The 27,963-nt window shown below is 38.6% G+C and overlaps 1 protein-coding gene across 5 annotated transcripts in view; it reads right to left on the bottom strand.

The window, feature by feature from the left end:
* The window catches only part of UBE2E2 (ubiquitin conjugating enzyme E2 E2), a 383,225-nt gene that overhangs the window by 22,993 nt on the left and 332,269 nt on the right, over window positions 1–27,963 (bottom strand). For all 5 annotated transcript variants that reach the window (XR_014822495.1, XM_084987218.1, XM_021068634.2 and 2 more), the window contains 1 exon segment: window positions 25,475–25,622. Coding sequence is in view for 4 of the 5 variants with exons in the window: in XM_084987218.1 (XP_084843344.1) it covers window positions 25,475–25,622 (148 nt within the window). In the remaining variant the exon portion in view is untranslated.

Here is a 27,963-nt window from a genome sequence, read left to right as displayed (position 1 = left end):
CTCTTTCTTTTCCCACCAGCATCCTAAAGAGGAGAGCAAGGACCAGAATGAACATCATTGCTCCCTGACGCAGCATTTGGTTTTACTAAAGTGTGACCAAAGGTATCTATCATTCCTTAAAAAGGAAATTTTGAGCTAGGCTAACAACGGAAACATCAAGCAACTGATTGATTTTGTTATCTTCATCCATACACTAACTTTATGACTGAAACAAAAGAGAACATTTTTTTTTCTCTCTGAAATCATCTTCAACTTTGACCTGCAAGACCCTAGGGTGGATATAATCGAGGTGCTTATAAATCAACAAGAAGATGTCTATTAAAGTCCAGAAAATAAATAACCTTTTTCTTTACATTTAAAATTTTAAATTTTATATTAATGGAAAATACCATGAACACATTTTGGAAAATTCATTTCTGCTGTAAGATGACTATTATGGGAATATTAAATGCTTTGGTAGTTAAAAGACTGGCTGAAAACATCAAGAAATGGAGGAAAGCAGGCTTCTACAATTTTAGCCAGTCTAGAGGTCGGTATTTCTCTGGATGATTTGTGGCATGGCTACATGTCCAAAGCCTCGAGTGGTCACTGGAGAGCATTTCAGACTGGGTGTGCATTTATGTGATTAGCAGCAATGGAGAGATGAGGTCAGCTCATCGAGATGCCACAACACCTTACATTCATCAAAGTGCAAAAGTGTAATTTGTAAAAAAGTTACTATAAATAAGGAACAGTGATCCAGACTCTCTTTGTAAGGAAGAGAGTCCAGATCCTGGTTGTGCAGGCACTGAACTGCAGGGTGGGTGGCAGGGCCCCCAGGAGGTCACGTGCTCTGGGCGGCTTCCTAACACGGAGCTTTTGGAGAAGAGTCCAAACCCCACACCTCTACTGGCAGCTTTCTTTGTGTGGGCGTCTTGACCTTGGGTCTCCACAATGGTGACATCAGTTAAGCAGCTGTTCACCATGAGCCTTTTCTTGTGCTGGGCACCTGTTAGGAGCAGGAAGGTAATTCCCAACCTTCGGTCCACAATTTAAAAGAAAACAAACACCACCTCCTTGTTTGAGGCCAGTGGATAGTGTTGTATTCCCGTAAATTGAGGAAATCCAGATCTCGGCCCCTGGGAATTGGTTCATGGTGCAGTGTGTGTTTACCAAGATTCTGATGGAAACTTTGTATACGCCCTGTATGGTCAGCTCAGGCTGCCATAACAGAATTCCACAAACTGGTATCTTAAACCACAGAAATTTACTTCTCACGGCTCTGGGCTGGAACTCCAACTCAGTTTCCAGGGAGAGTTTTCCTCCTGGCTGTGGACAGCCACCTTCTCCCTGAGTTCTCATGTAGCAAGAAGGGAAAGAGGGAGCTCTCTAATGCCTAAATAAGGTCGCTAATCCTGCAGGATCAGGGCTCCATCCTTATGACCTCATTATGCATGAGTACTTCCTTATAAGCTCCATCTCCAAACATAGTCACAGTAGGGCTTCCACACAGGATTTTGCGGGGGGAACACAGTTCAGTCTGCAGCACATCCTTTGAGGCTGCTCTTCCTGTGCTTGGGGAGTGATGGCTAGCCACCTTTCCTATCTCCATCATCCTTTCCCCACAGGCCAGCACCCCAGTCGGCCATCCTTCTCACATCCTCGCGCCTCATGCCCACATTTCCTTATCCTTTACTCCCTCAGGATAATCCTTCTCCAGCCTCTTCAACCCCCTCCTCCAAGTCCAATGAGACAGCATGCTATTTCTATACTTCCCGAATTTCTGACCTCCCCCACCATTATATCCCAAGTGGCTGGAAGTAGTGGTGGCGGTAGTGGTCAGCCCTTGCAGAAGCCCCTGCAGTGCCCACTACACTGCCATCCAACTTTTGACACTAAAAACATCTGTGGGACTGAGGATCCTCTACAATTACAGTAGTCAATAATAACTGCAATGGCCACTATTCACAGGCCAATTTAAAATGACTAAAACTGAATAGGAAAATTATTTTACATCTAGAAGTCTGTGAGAATCCTGTGTGTGAGGGGGAGCATGTAAATGGAATACTGTTGAAGGACTGGTGTAGATGAACAATAATTTGAAAAGACGGCCAACCCCCAGACATTTGTTCACAGAGAGACTTGCAGGTGCTGTTACAATGCCAGGGGCAAGTCATCCTGTTGCTAGAGGTGCCTTGGAAAAGATCCTAAAACCTTGACATCACCAGATGTCAATACTGGCAGATATACTACTGAGAAAAAAATGGATGCTGTGCAGAATACATGCAGGGAGCATTTTATACGTCACCCCCGTTTGCACAAAGGCTTCGAGGTACTTCAGAATGAAGGTAGCTTCCTCTGTGTCACTCCGAGTTGGCCAATCCTGAGCCTACAATTGAAATGGTGTTCCTGGACATTCTGAGTGTGATACGCCCAATTTTATCAGGCCTTTTGTGATGAATAAATCAGATAATAACAATTTTATCTTTAAGGGTGACTGGTCGTCACCCAGCTTCTGGGATCTGGGGCACAGAGAATTCTCCTCTTCCTCCTCATACTCTCTTTGTACAGGTCATCAGGATCCTCTGAATTTGGGGGTTTTGAAGGTGCACAGTCCCTTGGCCTGGAGCAGGTGGCAGGGTCAGGGACTGAGCTGTAGAAGTTCCCCTCTCAGGTGTGTTTGTCTATTAAGGCCCCATCCTGAGTCTGTTTCTTTATCTGCAAAGAGCAGGTAACATTAGTGCTCAAGCCATAGAGTAGATAAGAGGATTAAACGAGAAAAGGACACTTTACTTAGGTTGCTTCCTTATCTTGGCAATTGTAAATAATGCTGTCATGAACACTGGGGTGAAAGTAGCTTTTTGAATCAGTGGTTTTATATATATATATATGTGTGTATATATATGTGTATATATATATACACACACTTAGGAGTAGAATTGCTGGATCACATGATAGTTTTATTTTTAGTTTTTTGAGGAACCCTCAGGCTGTTTCCCACAGTGGCTCCACCAATTACATTCCTACCAACAGTGCACAAAGGTTCCCTTGACTCCACATCCTTGTCAACAGAGGGGGAGGTACAAACTACTGGAGATAAGACAGGCACAAGGATGTACTTACAACCTGAGGAATATAGCCAATATTTTGTAATAACTATAAATGGAAAATTTAATGGAAAGTTTAAAAATTATATAAAAAATAAATTAAAAAAAAAAAAAAAGAATGAAAGGCACTAAATACAGTGCCTGGGACCCAGTAGGCTCAAAATTGGCCTACTGAGTAACAGTGACAGGTAGTAACTGTTTTTACTGCCACTTTCACTAACATTAACCATCACCAAACCTGGCAAAAGAAGAGGAGAAGTCAACCTTGCTGCCAACTTCACTGGTCCCCTCACCGTCACTTGGTGTTAATGCTGCCGGATTCATTCCATTTCAGCAGAAGCAGTGGCAGAAAGGGCTTCTCAATATCCCTTTCTTGTCTTTCAAACCTGGGTCAAACTGTCACTGGACAGGTTAACCCTTTACAGTAAGTTTGGTGTCTCTAGGGAACTGCTTTTAGAAAGTGGATGGTGATTCTTTAATTTTTTTTTTATTTTGGTAAAATATACATAATATAGAATGGACCATTTTAACCATTTTTCAAGCATGCAATTCAGAGGCATTAAGTACATTCAAATGTAGTTGGACGGTGATTCTTGACAGGCAGGTTTCAGGGCTTCCCCAGAGAAAATGTAGAGGACATTTCTTTTCCCCTTGAGTCCAGTGATGACCTTGAGTGACCAGGGCCCCTGGGAGATGCCTAAGGATCAGCTTTGGTTCAGAGGCTGCACCACATGCAGCCTTCACACCTGGGTACTCAGCAAGATTTACTAAGACCCTTCCTCCCACCACAAAAACATTTTCGTCGGGAGTGAAATCATCAACAAGCGGTTGGTGAAAACCCAACTCTGGTCATGTGGATTCATAATTAAGGCATGAAGTCAGATGTAAATTTTCTCTCTTGGGCCACAAATAGAAAATCTACGCTGTAAATAGATTCTCAGGGGGTGAGATGAGAATGTAGGGATAATAATACCATCATTTATTTGACTATTTAAATTGCATAACACCTACCGCCTCTATGACTATTTAAAGAATGTTAGATTAGGGAACATTTACAAAGAAAATGTCATAGCCATTTAGGAAACTTCTTGGTATTAAAAAAATTTCCATTCTCTCTTCTGGTTGATCACCACTATGATGATGTACGTCACGGGGACAATACGTTAAAATAACATATCAGAGCTCCTACTGTGGCGCAGTGGAAACAAATCTGACTAGTAAACATGAGGTTGCAGGTTTGATCTCTAGCCTCACTCAGTGGATGAAGGATCCAGTGTTGCCGTGAGCTGTGGTGTAGGTCGAAGACACGGCTCAGATCCCGCGTTGCTGTGGCTGTGGATTTGTAGGCTTGCAGTTGCAGCTCTGATTCGATCCCTAGCCTGGGAACTTCCATATGCTGTGAGTGCAGCCATTAAAAAAAAAAAGTTAATTTCTCCAGACAAAGAGGGAAACTTCACAATTTTAGGAATGAATCAGTGACTGGAGTGAATGGAGGAAAGAGACTGATGTTTTAAAACCATAATGGGTACAGAGAATGTTTACAAAGTGACTACAACTTACTGCAAGAGGATCGCTATTTGTACAGTTCCACTATAGACAACTCAAATTTCTGACCAGTTTAACACATAATATTTCAGTTCTAATTAAGCAAAAGATACGCTAGTCAATTCTTAAGCATAGACATATCAAGAAGAAAAGAGATGAATAAATTTGAAAATATTAATTGAAACTACAATAATGCTTCAGAAACTAACTTAAAAAGTTGCCTTTTATCAAAATTTAACTTAAGCTTTTCTAATTTTAATTTACCAATACTTATTTTAAAATTTTAGTTATATAAAGTTTTAAATTTTTCACTAATTCTTAAAAACTCAAACAACAAAAAATATTAAACAGTAATTGTGAAAATACTTCCTCCTACCTTACACACCTTCAAATTTTAACTCTCCAAAGACTGTCTGCTTTTTAACAGTTTGGTATTTGTATTTCCACATTTTCTTCTATGCATTTAGAGTCAAATATACATGTGTGAGAGTGTTTATGTGTGTAAGGCTAGCTTTTAAAAACAGTCCAAACTATATGGGGAATTTTGCATTTTCATGACTGCATTAACATCTATTTAACCATTCTGTAATGATGTACATGAAGAACTTTTCCAGTTTTTTTTTGTTAATATAAAAATAATGCTGTAGATAGAGTTCCCATCATTGTGCAGCGGAAACAAATCTGATTAGGAACCACGAAGTTGCGGGTTTTGATTGCTGTCCTTGCTCAGTGGGTTAAGGACCCGGCGTTGCCTTGAGCTGTGGTGTAGGTCACAGTCGTGGCTCGGATCTGGTGTTGCTGCGGCTTTGGCGTAGGCTGGCAGCTTTAGCTATGATTAGAACCCTAGCCTGGGAATCTCCATATGTCATGGGTGTGGCCCTAAAAAGACCAAAATAATAATAATAATGTTGTATTCTTTGTATGTATATCCATGAGCACTTATGAGTATTTATTTAGGATGGATTCAAAGAAGTGAGATTGCTGTTCAGAGGTTATGTGTGTTTTACATTTTGACAGGTACCTCCAAATTGTCCTGGAAAAATGTACAAATCTACATTCCTATAAACAATGTATAAATGTGTCTTTCCCATACTCCTCAAATAGGATGTTATTAATCTTTTTATTTTTCTCATTACAGTGACTAAAAAGAGAAATCACATTTTAGTCAGTATGTACTAGAGATTGAACATCTTTTCCTGTATTTTTTGATTTAGTTGTTCTGTGAATTGCTTGCTTATAGGTCATTTGCCCAATTTTCTCACTGAGTTGTTGGTTTTTTACTTGTTGATTTATAGTTCTTCTTATATTAGGGATGGTAACTCTTGGCCCATTATATTTTGAAGGATGGCTATCTGTTAACAATTTATGGTGTGTCTGCCACATAGAATTAAATATAGAATAAAAATTTTATGTAGCCATACCTCTTAATCTTTTTTATGTCTTTTGGCTTATTACTGTGCTAATAAAGGCCCTTCTCCAATCAGAAATTTTACTTTAGAATGTTCATAAGTTTTGGTATGGGTTTTATTGAAAATACCTTTTAAAAAAATATATTTCACTGGGTATAGAACTCTAGGTTGAGTTTTTTCTTTAGAACTTTAAAGACGCAGTTCAATTTCTTCTGGGTTGCATAGTTTCTGAACAGACTTTGCTGCCATTCTTATTTTTGCTTCTTTGTAACAAAATGATCTTTTGTTGTGGCTGCTTTTTAACAATTATTAAATCCTTTTTACCACTCTTCAGTGATTTCATATGATGTGCCTGTGGTTTTCGCCATGTTTTTTTTTGTTTGAGTTTGAGTTTCTTGGATATATATGTTTAAAGTTCTCATCAAATTTGGGAAAATGACCATTATTTGGTCTAATTCTCACATCTATTTCAGTTCTGATCAGTTTGTAGTGAGTGGTTATGCTCCTTATCACGTCATATTTTCCTGCTTCTTTGCATGATGGTAATCTTTTTAAAAAAAATGAACTATCATTGATATGCACTATTATGTTCGTTTCGTGTGTACTCCATAGTGATTTGACATTTGCATATATTATGAAGTGATCACCATGGTGAGTCTAGTAACTGCCCCCATATAAAGATATTACATCACTACTGACCATATTCCTTATGCTGTATATTACATCCTGTGGCTTATTTATTATATAACTGGAGGTTTATATCTCTTAATCCCCTTCAGGTATTTTGCCCCCGACTTGCATCTGCCCTACCTAGCAACCATCTGTTTATTATTTTTAATCTATAAGTCTGTTTTTATTTTGTTTCGTTTGCTTTGTTTTTTGTTTTGACACATATAGATGGGATCATTTGTTATTATTTGTCTTTCTCTGTATGACTTATTTCACTTAGCATACATAATACCCTCCAGATCCATCCATGTTGTCACAAATGACAAGACTTCATTTTTTGGGGCTGAGTAATATTCTGCTGTGTGTGTGTGGGGGGCATTTTCTTTATCCATTCAACTATCAATGGACATTTGGGTTGCTTGGGTGTTGTAAATATTCTGCAACAAACACTGGTATGGATATATATGCTGGTAATCTTTGACTGGATTCCAGACATTGTGAATTCTACCTTGTTTAGTGCTAGATATTTTTGCATTCTTATAAATATTCCTGAGCTTTGTTCCTGGAGACAGTTTGATTCATCAAGTTATGCTTTTATGATTAGGTAGGTGAGCTGAAGCAGTGTTTAGTCTAGGGCTAATTGTTTTCTGCAACTGAAGCAAGACCTTCCTGTGTATCCAATGTCTCATGAATTATGGATTTTTCCAGTCTTGCTGGTGGGAAAAGGCACTGCTCTCTTTAATCTTTAAGGATGGTTCTTGTGGTATAAGACCTAAAGTTAAGGTTCAATGTCATATGCTGCGGAACACTTGAGGGGTCTTTCTGTAGCTCTCTGGGGTTCTCCAACAGCTCTCTTCTTTCTGTACTCCTTGCAAACTCTAGCTGCCTCTGATTCCCTGGACTCTGTTTCTTCCACTTAGAGAGTCTGCTGGGCTCAGCTGGGTTCCTGTTTCAGCACCATGGTCTGAAACACTCATGGTGTGGTAACCTAGGGTTCACTTCATTGTTTCCCATGGGTCAGGAATCACTGTCCTTCAATGCCTGAGACAAGTGTCTTGAAAACCATTGCTTTATATATTTTATCTGTCTTTTGGTTGTTTCAGGGAGGAGGGCAAATCTAGTCCTTGTTACTGGAATTGGATGTTCCTCCCATTATTTCTTCAAATATTTTTCCTTCCTGGTTCCCTTTTCTGGGATTCCAATTACAAGTATGTTAGATAGCTTACTGTTCCATTGCTCACAGAAGTTCTGTTCATTTTATTTCCTTTAGCCTTTTACTTCTCTTGCTTTCTTATGGACAGTTTCTATTACTATGTTCAATTTCACTATTTTATTCTACTGTAGCCAATTTGCTGTCACTCCCATCAGTGCAGGTTTTATGTCAAATACTGTATTTTTTATCTCTAGAAGAAGTTTCATTTGCATTTTTTTTTTTTTTTTTTAAGGGCTGCACTGGCAGCATATGGAGGTTCTGAGGCTAGGGGTTGAATCAGAACTGTAGCTGCTGGCCTATGTTACAGCCACAGCAATGCCAGATCTGAGCTGCATCTGCAACCTATGCCACAGCTCATGGCAACACTGGATCCTTAACCAACTGAGCGAGGCAAGGGATTGAACCTGCGTCCTTATGGACGATAGTCAGATTTGTTTCTGTTGAGCCATGACAGGAACTCCTCATTTGCATCTTTTTAATATTTTGTTTTTCTCCTTTCTCCCTTTTAATATTTTGCTTTTCTCCTTAAATTTTCCTTTATCTTCCTAAGCACACAAACTTTATTTATAATAGTCGTAGCATTCTTGTCTACTTAATTTCATCACCTCTGTCATTTCTGGGTCTGGTTCTATGAATTAGTTGTTCTGCTGGTTACGGGTTCCATTTTTCTGCTTTTAAAATGCCCAGTCATATTTTATTGGGTGTCATATACTGTGAATTTTACATTATTGGGTGGTGGAATTTGTTGTGTTCTCTTAAAGAATGTTGTACTTTGATCTAGCATGTATTTATTTAGGCAAAGTGTGATTCTTTCAAGCTTTCTCAAACTTGGTTTAGGGCAGGTCTGGCCAAACTAGCTTTTGGTGCAAAGCTAATTTACCCTTACTATTCTGGCAATATCTTCTGAGGACTATGTGATTTCTTGCTTATTGTGAGGTCTTTCTACTTGTGGAGAGCTTTGTGTGAGCTCCAGGAATTACTCAGTCTACTGCTTTGTGGAGGCCTCAGGTGGCTTCTTCTAACATATGTGCAGATCCAAAACCCTTTTCAATCCCTGGAGTTTTCTCTCTGTGCAGTCCCTCTTCTCTGGGTCTCTGCTCCACAAACACAAGCCATCTTGGTCTTCCCAAACTCCCATCTCTGTCTCCTCAACCCAGTGAAGCTGCTGAGCTCTCTCTTTGGTTTCTTCCTCCCTGTCCTACAGCCTGAAAATTCCTCTAGGTGGAAGCTGCGGCAGCTGTAGGGTTCACTTCACTTGTTTTTCTTCTTCAGATATCGCAGTCCTGGGCTGACTGTTGTCTAGTTTCCTAGCTGTTTAAGGTAGGGGTATAAATCTGGTTCTTGTTACTTCTTCACACTCAGAAGCAGAAGTCCACTCTGATGTATTTTAAAAATATTATAAACAACCCAGCTAATAAAGTATATCTAGTTCAGTAATTAAATTTACTTAAACTTCACTACAAATAGTTAGGTTTCACCTTGACTAGACATTGTCTCTGATCTTCAGGAGACTGCCAACCAATACAATGTGAATGTGTTTTCAGCTGTCTTTAGACCTGGGACTTGTATTTTATATAAGTTAAGAGCAAAGGAACACTGGGGGTGGTAAAGATTAATAAAGACTTGGACTTGAAATAAGGCCAGGTTTCCTGGGGACTTCTGTGGTTGGATGGGGCTGCAAGAGGACATACATTTTGTGTATTATGGGTGGTGGGAAAAAAGAAGCAGATTTATACTTCATTTAATACATGACAGAGGATGGCACTGAATATTTAAGTTATCTAGATTATAAACACAGGAGACTAAAGCAGGCAAACTGAAGTCATTAAGTCAAGTCTGACTTGTAATTCATACTTCCTATTAATTTTCCTTTTAGAAAATAAATTCTGTCACATGTGAAACACCAAACTCACCAAAATATGAAGGAGTCATTTAATGATTTTATGCAAGGAACAAAATTGCTTTTTTTAGACATCTCAAAGGTTTTCACACCTTGCAGAGCTAACATGGGCTTTCAGTTCAATACATTTCATATAATGATCCTCATGGCCCTTCAACATATTTACAGATATGCTTTTTATATCTTTACAGTAATACTGCAAGATAGGGTCAGAAGCACCATCTTCAATTCACAAATGAGGACGCTCACTGAGCTAATGAGTGAGAGAGGTTAGTAGTACTCTAGTTTTCCCCGACATCTTCAAAACCCAGTATAATCAGGTTCCTTTGACTTAATCCTTTTTAACACTGCAAAGTATAATCTTCATTGTGCTCATGATTTATCTGGCATAAGTGAGTTTAGCAAGGAGTATCATAAGGTTTGCTGAAAAGATGCATGCAAAGGAATGTCACTATGAGTTAGAGTAGTCAGGCATGAATGCAATGAAGATCAGGGCAACAGCTAAGAGTTTAACAATATAAACCACATCATACTATGGACTCCAGTGTTTTCATGAAAAACCCTGCCACCCATCCATAGGACAAAGATGTTAAGAACTCCAACATGAGATTACTGTGCTATGTGTATGACACAGCTTTGGCAATGGTACTTATGGAGCACAGGAGTTTATATTTAATACATTTTCCAAACTAGATTAAAAAGAGAAACTGGTTAGCTGGAGAAAGAGGCCATGGCATTAAGAAGGCATGTGTTAGCTGAGAATGGCACCAATTCCAACATTACTCACAGAGTTCAGCCACAGTTTCAGAGCTGACACTATATCCCTTTTGAGAGCTGACATGCCACTCCTGCCCTGGCACACCACAGGAACAAGAGTCACCACTTGGCACATGAAGTGAAATGTAATATTCCAAGGTTATACCAGGCCAACAGACACTATATGCTAAGTCATCTTATAAAGATAGCAATAAATAAAGCTCTTTTAAAATAAAAATATGTCAAAAAAGTTTGAGTTTCCTTCTTGTTTTGTTTCTTTCTTTTTTGAAAAACATTTTGAAAAACAAGGTTAACAAAAATTGAGTTTAGTGGGGCAGCGTGGGGAAAAGACAGTCTCTTCAATAAGTGGTGCTGGGAAAACTGGACAGCTACATGTAAAAGAATGAAATTAGAACATTTTATCATATCATATTAAAAAAAACTCAAAATGGATTACAGACTAAAATGTAAGGCTGGAAAAGAAAACATAGGCAGCACACTCTTTGACATAAATCTTGGCAGTATTTTTTTGGATTTGTCTCCTCAGACAAGGGAAATAAAAGCAAAAATAAACAAAAAAAATAAATAAACAAATGGGACTTAATTAACAGGACCTAATTAAATTTAAAAGCTTTTGCACCAAAATGAAAATACAATCTACTGAATAACAGGAGATATTTGCAAATAATATGTCTCATAAGGGGTTAATATGCAAAATATATAAAGAGCTCCTACAACTAAACATCAAAAAACAAAAAACAACACAATTAAAAAATGGGCAGAAGATCTGAACATTTCTCCAAAGAGGGTATTTAGATGGCCAACAGGCACATGAAAAGACGCTCAGCATCATTAATCATTAGGGGAAGGCAAATCAAAATCACAATGATGTATTACCTCATATCTGTCAAAACAGCTATCATCAAAATGACAACAAATAAATGTTGGTAAAAATGTGGAGAAAAGGGAAAGTAGTACACCACTGGTGTGAATATAAACTTGTGCAACCACTATGGAAAACAGTATGGAGAGTCCTCAAAAAATTAAAAATAGAACTACCACATGACCCAGCAATCCCACTCCTGGGTACGTATTGGAAGAAAACAAAAGCACTACTTCAAAAAATACGTGCACCCCAATATTTATAAAAACATTATAACGGCCAAGATATGGAAGCAACCTAAGTGTCCATCAATAGATAAATGGATAAAGAAGATATGATATATATATGTGTGTGTGTGTGTATATATATATACACACACACACACACATATATATAAAATGAAATACTACTCAGCCATAAAAAAGAGTGAAATAATGCCATCTGCAGCAACATGTATGGACCCAGAGAATACTACGTGAGGTCAGGCAGAGAAAGACAAATCCTGTATGTTTTCACTTATATGTGGAATCTAACAAATAAACATGAATATAACAAAAAAAGATATGGAGAACAAACTAGTGGTTACCAGTGGCAAGAGGGAAGTAGGGAATGGCAAGAAAGAGGAAGGGGATTAAGAGGTACAAATTACCATATATAAAATAGATAAGCTACAAGAATATATTGTATAGCACAGGGAATATAACCAATATTTTGTAATAACTTTAAATGGAGTATAATTTGTAAAAATATTGAATCATGTCATACACCTGAAACTAATATTGCAAATCAACCAGAGTTAAAAAAAAAAAAAAGGAAAGAAGGAAAGCAGCAAGTGACCAATGAGAACAGAACAAAAGAAAAAGAGAAGGATCAGCAGAAAAATCAAGAGGCTAGAAATACAGAAAAAAGAGAAGAGACCAGTTAGTAGGAAAAAGGAGAAAGAGAAGGCTATATCCACCACTAAGCTCTGTCCTAAAGAAATAAATATGTGCTGGCCACTTCACTCTGCCCCTGCCTCTAGCTCAGCAATTCCCGGGGAGGACAGGGAGACCCTTCAGGCTTAGAGAGGAGACAAATCAGAGCCTTGGGTGAAGGTGGGCTTTGTGCCAAGGTACTCAGCTTTATACTGCCAGGCACAGGCAGTAAAATGCAGCAGAGTCCCTGGGCTCCTGGGGACAGGTTGAAAATGAGTATGAAGGCTTTTCTGAAGTTCTTGTATTTGTCTCCTGCAAAAGATGATGGGGGTTACACTACTTTTGGGGGGACCTCTGATGTGATTTGTTCACTTCCTCTCAATGTTTTTCTATTAGGGGTCCTGAAAGAGGCGGTCTCTGAAGGCAGTGGTGACCAGGCTGAGGTTCAGCTGTTCCTCTTTGTGGGAGGAGGATACAGCCTAGTGCTCCGCCTGGAGAGCATCACTCTTCCCTCCAGTTCTCTCTCGGAGCAGCTTCATTAACAGATCCTCTGGGCATGTGTGTGGCTGAATCACTCTGCTAGCAGAAATTAACACATTGTAAAAACCACAATAAAATTAATTTTTTAAAAAGGCAGTGTGATCACAGAGGGGCCCCCTCAGTGCTGTTGGGGCAGTCTCAGAAGGTGGGCCTCTCTGAAAGGTCACCCGAAAGGGAAAGGTGACAGCCACATGGAAACTTGTACAGACAGAAAAGTGATCAGGGGCCCAAAGCCTCTGGGGTGGAGTGAGGTGGTTCAACATTCTAGAGGGTGTTTCCTGCTGTTATCACATTTTTAAAATGTATTCACTTTTTAAATTTATATAAAGTAGAATCTGTGCTATATCATCTGTAAATCAGGTACAGGTGTTTCTGACCTAACTATCATTAGAATGATTCCATCTCCCAGTAACTAATCTACTATATTAACCAACCAGGAAATAGCACTTAAAGAGTTCCAAAAGTGGCCTAGAGTAAAGATAAAAGAGAATGATAGATAGTGAGCTCCTTAATAATCTCATCATTTCTACCCCTTCTAAGTGATAGAAAAAACACCTGGGGCAAATTCTTGCCTGGAAATAATACCAGAAACCTTTCTGCATGTGTGGAGACCCAGAGACCCACAGATCAGCTGGACAACAGACAGGAAAACTAAGTCTTGTTGTTGAAACAAAACTGCTTAGTAAAGCCTGACAGTCACGTCTCTCCTGATGGAAGCTGTAAATAAACCTGAACGGTGAGTGCTGGGTCATTACAAAATGTGCCCCTTGAACCTACCACAAGCAAAACTTCAATCTCTTGTTATATGCCTCACTTTGCCAAAGAGTGAAACGATTCACAATAAAATACTTAATACTCAATAAAATAATAACAGAAACTGATGTCATAATAAAGAACAAGGACAGAGGTATAGAAAGGAAGCAGGTGTAATTCAAGAACACTAATTGTAAGGGTTAATACAGTTGATGTGACCAAGCATTAAATTAGAGCTGTGTGACCAGATGACTGAAGTTAAAAAAAAAAAAAAAATGTGACTACAAAGGAAAGAGGACTAATTTTAAAGAATGAGAAACTCATTACTGGTCCTAAAGTATAAAAACAACAATAACAACAAAAAACAAACAAACAAAAAAACCCAACCAAACAAACAAAAAAAACGCTGGGAGAGGTTACCTAAGGGATAGGGAAGACCTTTGACCTAAAGTACTTAACTCTTGCCCAATTCTTTCCATCACTTAAACAACAGCAACAACAACAAAAAATTGTTTTACTCTAGATTGAGGAGAATTAATGAGTACGTTTTCACCATTATAATCTTTATCTTTTAATTATCTTCATTTAAGAAATAATAGAAAAAGTTAATTAAAATTTAGCCTAGATGTTCTTAACTCTTCAGAAATTCCTCAAGTAAGGGGAAGATAGTCTGAGTCATTCTTTGGATAAGGAGTTTTGAGTAAAACATACATTTTCATGTAAGTAAAGGTGGGTTTTATTTATAGAGAGGGTCTGCTTCACTTTTCAATTTATTTGTGTTTTCATAGTCTTTCGCTGACAACAGAACAAATAATTCAACAGCTTTACCCAATTTTCAAAAGAACACGAGATGCTAAAGATCTAAAGATAATTTCAGGGGAGAAAAAGACCTCAAAAACAGACAATTTACTAAATTTTAACAGAAATACATTCATTAATTCATTTTAGTGAAGGAAAACTTCAGTTTTTGTAGAAATTGTTACGTACTGATTTAGACTACCACGTCATTTCCTCAGTGTTTCTTTAAACAAAAAATAGATCACTGCTGATGTCTAAAAAGGAAAACCCCCAAGTGAGAGTTTCTAAAAAGTAAATTGAAGAGAATTTCCATCTGAAGTTAACATACACAGCAGCTTTTTAATGAGATCAACTTCCTAACTGAAAATCAGAGGTTATCACTGCAAGGACAGCAAGAGACTTTATAACAAAATTTGTAGCAATGGCTTACCCATGACTAGATTTATATTAATTAAGGGACAATAAAATATGCACCAGGAATGCTAAGTAGAAGGAGGTCAAAGCCAGGGCTAGAAGGTGAGGTTGGTGAGTCTAAATTTACCCCAGATTATGAGACAAATTTATTTACTTATTTAATTTTTAATTATTATTAATTTTTTGTCTTTTTAGGGATGCGATCGTGGCATATGGAAGTTCCTGGGCTAGGAGTCGAATCAGAGCTATAGCTGCTGGCCTATGCCACTGCCAGTTATGCCAGATCTGAGCCACATCTGCAACCTACACCACAGCTCACAGCGATTCCAGATTCATAACCCACTAAGCAAGGCCAGGGATCGAACCTGCATCCTCATGGATATTAGTCAGATCATTTCTGCTGAGCTACGCCAGCAACTCCTAATGAGACAAATTTAAATGACTTTACACCGAATCGAAGTTTGCAGAGCAAAGAGCCTCAAAGGAAAATCAAATACTTATCTTTAAAGGATGGTTGATTTAAGACAAGTTTAATAAGTGTGCATTATTTTTATGAGAAAAAACCAATAGTGTTGGAAAAAAAATCCACGCTGGAACAAGAAAAGGCCACTACACGTATATTAATCAAGGAATACATACATCTAGAACTTAGATGTGATCAGCCAACAATAAGCTATCCACAGTATTTTGAATGGGACTCCACTGAAAGGATTCGTTCTCTGCAGACACAGAACTATACTGAACAAGGCTAAAGTTAACAATATCCCAGCTCCATGTGAGCTTGTCTAGATAAAAACTGTACACATTCCCCAGGTAAAGGCACCCCTTTCCAGAGGACCAGGGGTGGCTGGCACTTATGTATCTTTGCCCCATTGAAGCAGGGTTCATTATTCATGCAGTGTAGCCATTAAATTAGTGCTGTGTGACCTAATGACCTAAGTAAAAAAAAAAAGTGACTATAAAGCAAAGAGTACTAATTTTGAAGAATAAGAAACTCGGTCAAGAGTTTTTCTTGTAAAAACCTAATGCTGGCATCCAAAGCTAGATAAGCTATAAAGAGACCTCCTCTGTGCCTCCATGTATTCTAATTTTCCTATGCATTTTTAGACCATGTATGAACTTGTTTCCATCGTGGGAGCCAGGCTGCACAAAAAGTCGGTCGTTGGAATAAACGTGTGGCCACAATGTTCTTCACGGAGGTGAAGCTGCCTCCACAGGTCCCGCTGACACTTGCCCACAGGCCCACAGCTGGACAGGCTTTTGTTGGCTGGTTTAGGCACTTGAGTATCACAAACAATATGTCTTATTTGGGAAAATGCCCTGGCAGGAAAGGCAGTGCTGAATTAGGGGTAAAAACACTTATATTATTAAGAAAAAATAAATGGGGGGCATTCATTATTCAAGTTTAAAAATGCTTCACTTCGTTTCTCCATAGGATACTCTTAAGCAGAAAGTTCTTCAAATACATCTAAATATTTTGATGAGATTTTGAAATAAATATTTTGATTTATATTTTTTCCCCGGGGACACACCCATTGTGGAAAGAGATATACCTGTGGTTTAATGGAATTCCTATACTGCTAATTAAGCGAATTCTTCACCAATATGATACAACCAGAAATTCAATACCCATTATAAGCATTAGGTGTCAAGATTTCTTTAAGAACAAATATAAGGAGAAGAGAAAGAGAAAGGAGCTATTGCTATTGTGTAGGAAAGAGGAGGCTGAGATGTTAGAAGCATCTTCTTTTTAAAATAAGAAATACTGGGAGATCCCGTCATGACGCAGTGAAAACAAAACTGACTAGTATCCATGAGGATGAGGGTTCAATCCCTGGCCTTGCTCAGTGAGTCAACGATCCGCCGATCCGCCGTTGCCATGAGCGGTGGAGTAGGTCACAGACACAGCTCAGATCCCGTGTTGCTGTGGCTGTGGTGTAGGCTGGCAGCTGCAGCTCCAATTCCACCCCTAGCCTCTGAAATTCCATATGCCACGGGTGTGGCCCTAAAAGGCAAAAGAGTAAAAAATAAAATAGTAAAAAGAATTATTGCTGGTGTTGTTACTGAAAGGAAGGCTGAGTCGGAAAGTAAGGAAAAGTAAAGGTAACTGCTGAGATGTTCAGGCCACCAGACATTGGTAGGGTCATGTTAGGTCTTCAAAATTCATAATTATACTTCTAAGATAATATGATCTCAAACCTCCCAATAAAGAAGGCAAACTATTAATCAATCATCCTATGTTTTGTCCACACAAGTATATTTCTGGACAATTACAGGAGTTTTACTTATTTTTATTTCATTTTACTTCTTTTAGCCATACCCGTGGCATACAGAAGTTCCTGGTTGGGGGATCAAACCCAAGCCACAGTGGAGACAACACCAGATCCTTAACCGTTAGGCCACCAGGAAACTCCTAGAGGAGTTTCTTTCTTTCTTTTTTTTTTAATTTATTTTTTGTCTTTTTGCCTTTTCTAGGGCTGCTCCCACAGCATATGGAGGTTCCCAGGCTAGGGGTCGAATCGGAGCTTTAGCTGCCGGCCTACGCCAGAGCCACAGCAACACCAGATCAGAGCCACATCTGCGACCTACACCACAGCTCATGGCAACGCTGGATCCTTAACCCACTGAGCAAGGCCAGGGATTGAACCCTCCACCTCATGGTTCCTAGTTGGATTCATTAGCCACTGAGCCACGAGGGAATCCTAGAGGAGTTTTATAATGTTGTTTCAGAACAGTAAAATTTTCATATTAGGACACGGTTCTAATGTTGAAATTGCAATGATTTCAAACATGTATTATTTAAATAGTTTATCTTTACTTCTCCTTAAAAAAAAAACACAACAAAACTTTACTCAGTGGTCTACCTGCCCCAGCAACACAGATTGCACTCTTCGGTAGCAAAAATTCATACTAATTCCGATGCAACAATGCGTGCTGAAGTTGACTGCATCATCTCTTTTAAAAAGGGCTGCCATGAAAATGATGTAAAGCTGTATTGCCTGAGACTAGTTAGCCTGTCTAAAAAAAGCCCTTGGTAACCTGTAAAAATACCTGAACCCTATATAAAGGCAAGTTTGGAAGTTTTGCATCTGTATTAGGGGAGGGATCTATTAGGACTCATTATAATCATTCTATTCTTGTGAATGTGAAAACTCCACTTTCATCCCTTTCCCTGGTAAAGCAGAGTCAACAGGGCATCTAGTTTAAACATGTTACTAGTGTTTTCTACATGTGCTTATAAGTATTAGGTCTTTGCCCATTTCAAATTTCCTATAATTCATTAAAAAACTACTGATCAGGCTGACCTTCTCTTAATTGTACTGAATTCAGGCAAGATTTTTACTGAACATGTTGCCCTTGGGCACCCCCATGAGAATCCTTACAAAGGATGAGTGGACAACTCTATAACCGTCACAAAGCGACAGAAGCAGAACTCCTGCCAACGCTTTAGGGACGCTGGAGCACAGCTCTTGCCTGGTCACGGTTATTTCCTAGGTCAGCGGTAAGGAAAAGGAAGCCAGAAAAACAAACAGGAGGATGATAAATACAAGGCTATATTTTCATCTTTACCAAGGGGAAGAATTTCCCCAACTACCCTTTCCTTCAGTTAAGATAAGAAGGTGAAACTTTACAGGCTACGTTTTAAGTGCATCTCATGCCGAATATCAACAAATATGGTAAAGTATAGTTTTACTGTCTTTAACAGAACCAAACCTCCGACTAGGAACCATGAGGTTGTGGGTTCGGTCCCTGCCCTTGCTCAGTGGGTTGACGATCCGGCGTTGCTGTGGCTGTGGTGTAGGCCTGTGGCTACAGCTCCGATTCGACCCCTAGCCTGGGAACCTCCATATGCCGCGGGAGCGGCCCAACAAATAGCAAAAAGCCAAAAAAAGCCAAAAAAAAAAAAAAAAAAAAGATAAGAAGGTGAAACTTTACAGGCTATGTTTTAAGTGCATCTCATGCCGAATATCAACAAATATGGTATAGTTTTACTGTCTTTAACAGAACCAAACCTCCTAAGGGGATATACGTAACTATGAGGGCAATCAAGCTTGAAGGTCAGCATTTCTGGATAATGATCTATCAAAAAATAATAAACGGTTAATATTCTTTTTAACCTAGACACATGAGATATTCAGGAAAGATAGTGACGTGATGGTTACGCTAAATATAGACTTGCCTACACAAAGTAGAAAAAGTCCCTGATGCTTTCCCGCAACTCTTTGACTCAAAGAGGAATACTCTTCACGTGTTTCACAACACAAGCGATACAAAGTTTAACCCCATGATCAGGTAATTTTAACTTTCCTTTATCATTCTGTATTTCCTAGAAGTTCATTCTTTAATAAAATGGCACATACAATTGGCTCTTTAAGATTCATTATTATATACCAGTATCCCTTGTAGGGTAACTATTAAAAGTCACACTGATTAAAAACACAGATCAAGGTATATCTCAGAATTGCTTTTTTTCCCCCAACTTACAATGGTATAGGATAATTTCTGTTAAACTTCTTGAATTAACAAAACTGAAGTTTTTTTTTCTTTAATGATGCATATTCCCTGGTTTTATTCATTCTTTTCAATGAAGCCTCAGTTTTTTAAGAACCTCCACACCATTGACAGCATATTTCCAAATATACAATTTCTGGACTTTATATACTCTCCTGGTATTTAAAATAACAGGTATATTAATTAACTATATGTAACTACAGCTTTCTTTCTTCTAGTATAAGGTGTCATAACTACAAATTATAGTCTGTCCACATTCCTATCTGGAAGTTCTCATTAGAATCCTGTTGCTGTGCTGCAACAGCATGGGTGGCATCTCTGCAGTGCCAGGATGCAGGTTTGATCCCTGGCGAGCACAGTGGGTTAAGGGATCTGGCATTGCTGTAGCTGTGGTATAGGTTGAAACCGTAGCTTGGATCTGATCCCTGGCCTGGGAACTCCATATGCCAAGGGGCAACTAAAAAAATTTTTTTTTGGGAGTTCAGCATGTAATATTCTGGAAGAGAAACCAATTCTTCATAAAGAAAGAAAACAGCCTGAAGTTAGCTGTATGTTATACCATGTATTTCTACTTAATAAGTTTCTCACTTAAAAAAAAAGTCATAGGCATCAGAAGAAATCTGATGTCTACAGAGCCATTGGTAATGTCTGTTTTAGAAAAATAAACTTTTTTTGGTATTTCTGCTAAAATAGCTTGCTTTGAAAACAGGTAGGCTTATCGTTTGTAGAGCTTTCCCGAAATTTCAATTAAATAAACTCTTTTCATGTAGTATTAGAATGGGGCGTACAGAAGCAAGGTTGGCGCTGCTGTGGTATGCAGTAGAACCCTCTTATTTATATTTATAAATATAAATATTCATATTTACAAATATTCATATTTATATACCTTGCATCAGTCTAAAAGCTCACAAACTTAGTGTAAATAATCCACACAATTACACCTGTGTTGAAATATAATTAATCCTGTTTTATAGTCCTCACACTCCTCCGCAGTCACTATCTATTACAACATTTTTAGTATCTAATAGTAACACAATGTACTCTGTAATCATAATCAGGTCAAAGACAAGCAGTTAATAAAAATCAAAGTTAAGGGATTTGAGACAACTGATGGATAAGGATTGTATTAGTTGTTGAAAAACAGGCAGTAAAAGATCTGAAACAAAGGGCTGTGATATTGGCGGAGGGGTGGCCACTGGAACAGGATCAAAGGGTCCCAGGGAGCAGACCTCCCTCCATTTCCCCTGTGAGAGGAATAAGGCTCTTACCCACGAACTGCAGCTGTGTGCACGCTCGGCTTAATCACTGTGTAAGGCTGAGGGCTAATGAGCTGCCATTCGTAGCTTACTTGTTGTTCTAATAAAGGTCTGCATAATTCTAAGACTGGGAATAACTGATCCTTGGTTTTTATTTTTTATAATGGAGTGGGGGTACACTCCTGCACGCAGAATGTGATGTCTGTGGGTACGCTCAGGGCATCTTCATGGGACCTGGTCTCGTCTGGTCTGGGCAGTTCCACCTGCTTGAAAAGTGGTGGACAAGGACCTTGTGGCTGTTTATGAATGCAGGACCTGGCTGGCCCAGGTACCTCAGGCAGCCTATAGTTTGAAGCGGATTACAGGGGAATGGAACATACAGGGTTCACTGGCTGATAACTCAGGTGTATCTCTAAAAGGAAAGGACAGATTAAAACATTCATAACCACGGTTCCCTTTCACTATGTCTAAACATTTCTGGCAATAATTCTTCAATATCAAATACTTGGTTTTCAAATTTCCAATTATCAAATAAGAGTCCTATTTTGGGGGTAAATTTTTTAAATGATAGAATAAAGAGAATCACATTTCAGAATCAAACAAGCACATAAACTTCAGAAAGCAACAGCAGTAGAGTAGAAAGAAAAACTGAGATTAGTGAAACAATGCCAGATGATATGCAGATTTATGAAAAAAAGTAGTAATATTTCTGGACATGACCTCAATAAAGCATCTGGGACAGGAAAACTGTTAACCCCCTTGTTCTAGCGCATAATTATCAGTGTCCTCAGGATAGTTCATTTTGTATGAGGGAAAATACCTATTATTTAAGGTCCAAAGACCATAATATATGCAAATTTTAAATAATAAAGAGATTTCATACAAAGAGTATAAAACATCTAAGAGTTTTAAAAGACAACCACAAACTTCAGAAGATGAAATCAAATAGACCAGAGGATAAATTTTGTATATGCTTCAGAAGAAAGTGCTTATAAATCAGAGCATCCCAGAGTTCCCACTATGGCTCAGCAGAAATGAATCCGATCTCTGGCCTCACTCAGTGGGTTAAGGACCTGGCGTTGCCGTGAGCTATGGTGTAGGTCGCAGATATGGCTCAGCTCTGGCACTACTGTGGCTGTAGGTGTAGGCCAGCGGCTACAGTTCTGATTCGACCCCTAGTCTGGGAAGAATCTCCATAATCCGCGGGTGTGGACCTAAAAGAGAAAAAAAAAAAAAAAAAATCAGAGCATCCTATGAAAGCCGGAAATTTGTTTAGTTTTCTAAATCTCAGCAATCCCTGAGTTAAATCATGTTCACCAAGCAGGACCACCACAGTCACAGAATCTGGAAGGCTGGTGCTGACCTTTTGAGCTTATCCACCCCATTCCTCTTGGCTGCAGCTCTGTTCCCCAGCAGAGTGTCTCAGCCAATCTCTGAAAGCCATCTCTGGCGGATAAAGCAGAGTGCCGTGTCAGGCCTGATCAACGCCCCTGAGAAGTGTGAACGGCCCTACTCCAGCCAGCGCTTAGACTTGCCCAGACCAGAGCTGGGAATGGACTGATTACCCCTGGTGCACCATCAACTGCCTGGTAATGGTGGATATTTACCAAAAGGAGAAAATCCTTCTCAGGGGGTAATACAAGGCGCACTACTCATTCAGAATTAAGCTTCTTTCAGATTATAATACCCAAGAGTGTCAGTGACAAGGAGGTGGTATTAGAGATTACTCAATATGGTCTTCTTTCAGTTAAATTCAGCTGAGTAGGTACTTTTTGGCCATCCAATGTATGCCCGCTTGGAGTCCTAAATACTCTGGGGAATAACACCAACAGCAATCCATTACATTTGCAAAGAGCTTTCACATACACCCTCTCATTTTAAACTCGCAGGAATCCTATGATGTAGGGCTGGTGATAACCTCTGTTTTGTGTAAGACACCAAGGCCAAGGAAAGTTAAACCGCTGCTGCAAGTGATGAACAGTGGAGCTGGTTTTTAAATCTACAGGTGCTGACTATAAATACACAAGAAAGGGTATGTGGCCCCACCATGAGACACAAAACAGTTGTGTCTGAATGGGCCCAAAATTCTTAGGACAAACTTAAATTATGAGAAAAGTATGAAAAAAGATTTAAAAAGACCAGTTTATGTAGGGATAAGAGTGGGAGCACTTGGTTAAATCTGCATGTTCATGCAAAGTCTGCCTCTGAGCTGATTGTGTTTCTGGTGATAAAACAGGTCTGCAGATTCAGGGTAGAGTATCCATTTATAATCTATCAAACTTACATTTGTGATCATCTGAAAATAGATTAGATTGAAGTTTAACATAAACCTAGGGAGAAATGTCGACAGAGAATGGAAGGAAGAATACTAAAAAACAATGCGAAAGGTATTAAACAAAAGAAAGGACATTTTGACTTGTTTAAGGAACTTTTTTTAAGACTAGAAGTATGAACATATATATAAATGATGTGCCAATTTAGAAAACTTTTTTTTTTTTTTTGTCTTTTAGGGCCACACCAGCAGCATATGGAAGTTCCCAGTCTAGGGGTTGAATGGGAACTGTAGCCACAGGCCTACCCCACAGTCACAGCAACGCTGGATCTGAGCTGCGTCTGCAACCTACACCATAGCTCATGGCAACGCAGATCGTTAGCCCACTGAGGGAGGCCAGGGATTGAACCCACGTCCTCACGTATGCTAGTGTTAACCACTGAGCCACGACGGGAACTCCTAGAAAACTCTTTTACGTGTGTTAAAGTAGGAACATTTAATTTGTTATCATGTATTTTTACAAATAGTATTCTATCCTTCTATTGCATAGGCTCTCTCTTATTGGTGTATCTTAAAGGAATATTATAATCTTTAGGCTTTTTCTTATCAATAGCATAATCTATTTCAAAATCTACTTCTTTTATTGATATGATTTTGCTTTAGCCCGGGATGATTTTTATTTTTCCTTTTTTTTTTTTTTTGCAGAATATATCTGTAATTTTCCAAGACACAGAAAAAGAAAACTCTAATTTACGGAACAGAAACCTTTGTGACTGCTGAGGGCAAGCTTTGGTGGGATGCAGGAATACGTCCAGTGAGAACAGACCCTTATCTATGCACTGGGTCAGGGTGATGGGTCCATTTCAGCTGACTTGGTTCCAATTGGGGAAAGGACTGCCTCTGGGCTCCAAGAATTCTAAGTGTGAAGTTACACCTTATTCCATGACAAAAAGGGAGGACTTCTTATCTTGTGCTCAGAAGTGCCTCATAAATAGTAGGGTCTCAAAAGTTTCTTTTTTATTGAGATATAACCAATATACAACACTATGAGTTTAAGGTGTACTGTATAATAACCTGATACCAAAAGTTTCTTGAATAAGTGACTTATCTCTCAAAAGAAATTTTTCTCTCAAAAACACACCCCCCTCCAAATTTCAGCAACCCCCAGAAATAGTACTATTTTGGGGGTGAGAAGGCAAATGCATTTCATGTTTCAACATTTCCAAAAGGAAATCTCTCTCTCTCTCTCTCTCACACACACACACACACACACACACACACACACGCACGCGCGCAGCCCTTTTTATGACTTATCTCCAAATGAGGTTAGACAGAGTCAAAGAGACAAATGGGACTGAAATAGGAATAGTGAGATTGAAAGAACATAGTGTTTGTCATTTGGTTTTAAGTTAGCGCATCATGACTGAACGTCACTATCTGGTGTCAAGTATGAATTGATGTAAAAAATATTTTCTAATGATCTTGCATAAATATGTTTTATTTTCTTTTTGGTGTTAAAAGTATTAATTTGTTTTATATATGCTACCCATATAAAATTTTAATTAAATTCTGTTTTTACATTTCTTCATTAAAGAAGTTTGATCATTTAATAATAACAAAAATTGAAAAAATTACAATTTCTTCACATTTTATAAAGCAGCCAGGGTCCTAAGAGAAATTTTGATTCTCACTTGCCATTTCTATCTTGCCTAAAACTTCACTTATCTAGTGAGTTTATTCTTGAACAGGGAAGATGGAATCTCATAAAATATAAAGAGTATTAATTAAATACTCAAAAAAGAATTTCTCATCGAGAACATCAATGAAAACCCCAATGAAAAACCCTTAGATTTTTTGCGTTTTCTGAAATAAACCCAAATGTGTAAATATTTGGTAGTTGATTTGTCTTTTACTTCAAAGAAGTCTGTCAAAGACATGCCATCAACCATCTAGGAGCACAAAGGAAGTAAGAACTTTCAGCAATTAGCACACCACCACCCCACTTGAAGGCCTGGCCATCAGCTCTTTTCAGCTTTCCTGGGAAACTGAATTTCCTTGTTTACTTTTTGAGTATTTTGAGTTCACAAGAGCTTTTTTGCTCTAATAGCTTATAAGGATGCATAGTTATTAAGTTGCCAAGAAGGTTGCATCTGCGTGGTGCTGCCTGGTTGTGGTCACAGTTTAACAGCCCACATTTCTCAAATTAACATCTTCTGGTGGGCAACTAGTTAAAGATTAAGCTATTTGATTTGAATTTTTATTATTATTTGGCAACAGAATGTAAGGCATTCTTTAAATGCACTTCCCCATCTAAAAGAATCTTTCATTAATTTTTATCACACTAGGCTTTTTCCTTCCTGGCAAATAATAGGTTTTAAAAAGACTAGACCCAATTGGAAAAAATCGCAGTTACATACTATGGAAATTTAAAATCAATAGTAGTAAAAATAATAGTAATGGCATCAGTAATGGTGGTGGTGGTAGACAATTTACTAAGGTCTGGCATTTAAGTCTTGAGTACCACCAATTCCACAATGGGTTGAAAGGCTCTTACCAGGATTGCAGTCTGTAAGAAGTGAGCAGATGGAGAGGAGAACTTTTGAGATGGTGAGGGCTGGACTCCAGTTGTCCTTCAGTATGTCCAGACAGATCACGCCTTGGCTGTTAATATTACAGTGATAGATTCTTGTTCGGAAGGTAACCTAGATGAAAAGATAAAGTTGGTATAAATAGACAAACCTTTATTAGACAAGACAGTCCAAGGGTCATTGGTTGACTATGGACTTAATTTTTCCTTAGGTGAATGAGAAGAATCAATAAACACAATCATTATTTTAGAACTTGTCATTTTGGGCACAGAGAACTCCAGTGGCAAAATCAAGACATTCTGGTTTTGATGAAGAGTCTAATCATTTCATGAATGTTCTGGGGACTGAATTTATTCTCAGTACACCTGCAGGAATACTCACAGGGGAAAGCTAACTCTAAGCTCTAAAAAACCTTCAAAGAAAACAATTTTGAAAAATAAAAATTTCAAAGGAAACTTTTGTTGGATTCCAATTATTTGAAGGATTCTGTACATTTATAAAATTCAACAAGACATGGCAGTACTACAGAAAAGAAATAAATATTATTCGATGTTACAATGTAAAAAACATGGTCTAGGGCATGCATGTAAATAATATACTTAGTTTATGGAAAAACTATATTAGTTATAATTTATAAACCTTTTCCCCCTTAAATTCTGTTACTTTAATTCAATTTTTTTTTTTTCTTTTTATGGCCACACCGACAGCATATGAAAGTTTCCAGGCTAAGGGTTGAATCAGAGCCGCAGCTACACTGGATCTGAGTGGCATCTTCAAACTACGCTGCAGCTTGCAGCAATGCCAGATCCTTAACCCACTGAGCCAGGCCAGGGATTGAATCTGTATCCTCACAGAGACAATGTCGGGTCTTTAACCTGCTGAACCACAACAGAAACTCCAAATTCTGTATTTTAAATGCAATATTAGTGCAGCCTACCTATAATAGCTAGATCCCCACTGTACTTTGTTCACACATAATTTTGAAACATGCTTATAAACATTTTTAAAGAACTTCGATTGAAAAAGCTAGGTCCAAACCAGTTTTATAACTCTGATAAAATTGTTTTATAAACAATTGTTTTATAAAAGTCTTGTGTAAGCAACAAGATTTTAATATTATTTATTAGTAATCATGTTTATAAATGTTATCCGATTTATAAGTTGAAATATATATATAAATCTGGTGTTCTAAAGAGCAGTCCTTCTGGAAGCCTAAGTTCAAAATGACCCTGAGCCTAGAAACACAAACACGACAGATCTTTGTAAGTGTCACCATGCCACCAAGGCATCCTCTGGCATCCACTCAAATGTCAGACTTGCTTAATTCATATGATGTCAAGGTCAGAAAGGATAGATCAAGTCTTCTACAATGCTCAACAACAGGATACCATTCTCAGGCTAGATGAGCACTCCAAATGGGAGCTGCATTTTTAGCAATCTGCCAGACTAGATAACCTCCACATCCCTCCTACCACTCACATCCCAAACACCCAAAAGTGTTAAAGAAAATATAACTAACATTCTTTAAAATGCATAGCTGAATTTGCAAGGCATTCCCAGAGGCCAGAACTGAAAACCAAAATGACAGCAAGCACATGAGCTGACAGTAAAGTTGCCAAGAATGGGGCTTGGTTTTTGATGCCTTCATGGAGAAAAAGGATGAAACCTTAGGTCTGTGTGCGGCAAAGGGTTGGAATGGAGACCCCTTACATAAATTAGGACACCTGAGAAGCTAGTCTTTTAGTGAATGGCTGGATCTGAAAAGATAATGCCTTGTGGGAGAGAGAGCCAGGAAACTTGCCAGAGAAACTCTGGGCACTGGAGTTGGGAGAAGAGCTTCCCCTGAGAATTCTAAATCCTGGGCACATACACTAAGGAAATACTAAACACAAAAGACCTTAAATGACTATATTACTATCAGATCAAACATATGTTTAAGGCCAAGAGTATTTAATGCAAAAATGAATACAGAGGGTAACTGTATTATGATGAAATGAATAATTCGGAGTTCCCGTGGTGGCGCAGTGGTTAACGAATCCGACTAGGAACCATGAGGTTGCGGGTTCGGTCCCTGTCCTTGCTCAGTGGGTTAACGATCCGGCGTTGCCGTGAGCTGTGGTGTAGGTTGCAGACACGGCTCGGATCCCGCGTTGCTGTGGCTCTGGTGTAGGCTGGTGGCTACAGCTCCGATTCAACCCCTAGCCTGGGAACCTCCATATGCCGAGGGAGCGGCCCAAGAAATAGCAACAACAACAAAAAGACAAAAGACAAAAGACAAAAAAAAAAAAAAAAAAGAAATGAATAATTCATCAGGAAAATACAACAATTCTGAATGTGTTAGACCAAATAAATAGCCAAAAGTATAAAAAGTAAAAGTTGGCGAAATTATAAGAAGAAAATGACACATCTACAATCAGAGAGGGATATTTTCACTGCAGCAGATTTGGTCAACCAG

This window comes from Sus scrofa, chromosome 13 (assembly GCF_054392235.1).
Source record: "Sus scrofa isolate SSC_HxYL_T2T_F1_AM1 chromosome 13, Sscrofa_HxYL_maternal_Yorkshire_Landrace_v2.0, whole genome shotgun sequence".
In the NCBI taxonomy this organism is placed as follows: Eukaryota; Metazoa; Chordata; class Mammalia; order Artiodactyla; family Suidae; genus Sus; species Sus scrofa.
The sequence above is the reverse complement of the archived record's forward strand: the minus strand, read 5'-3'. Positions and strand labels throughout refer to the sequence as shown.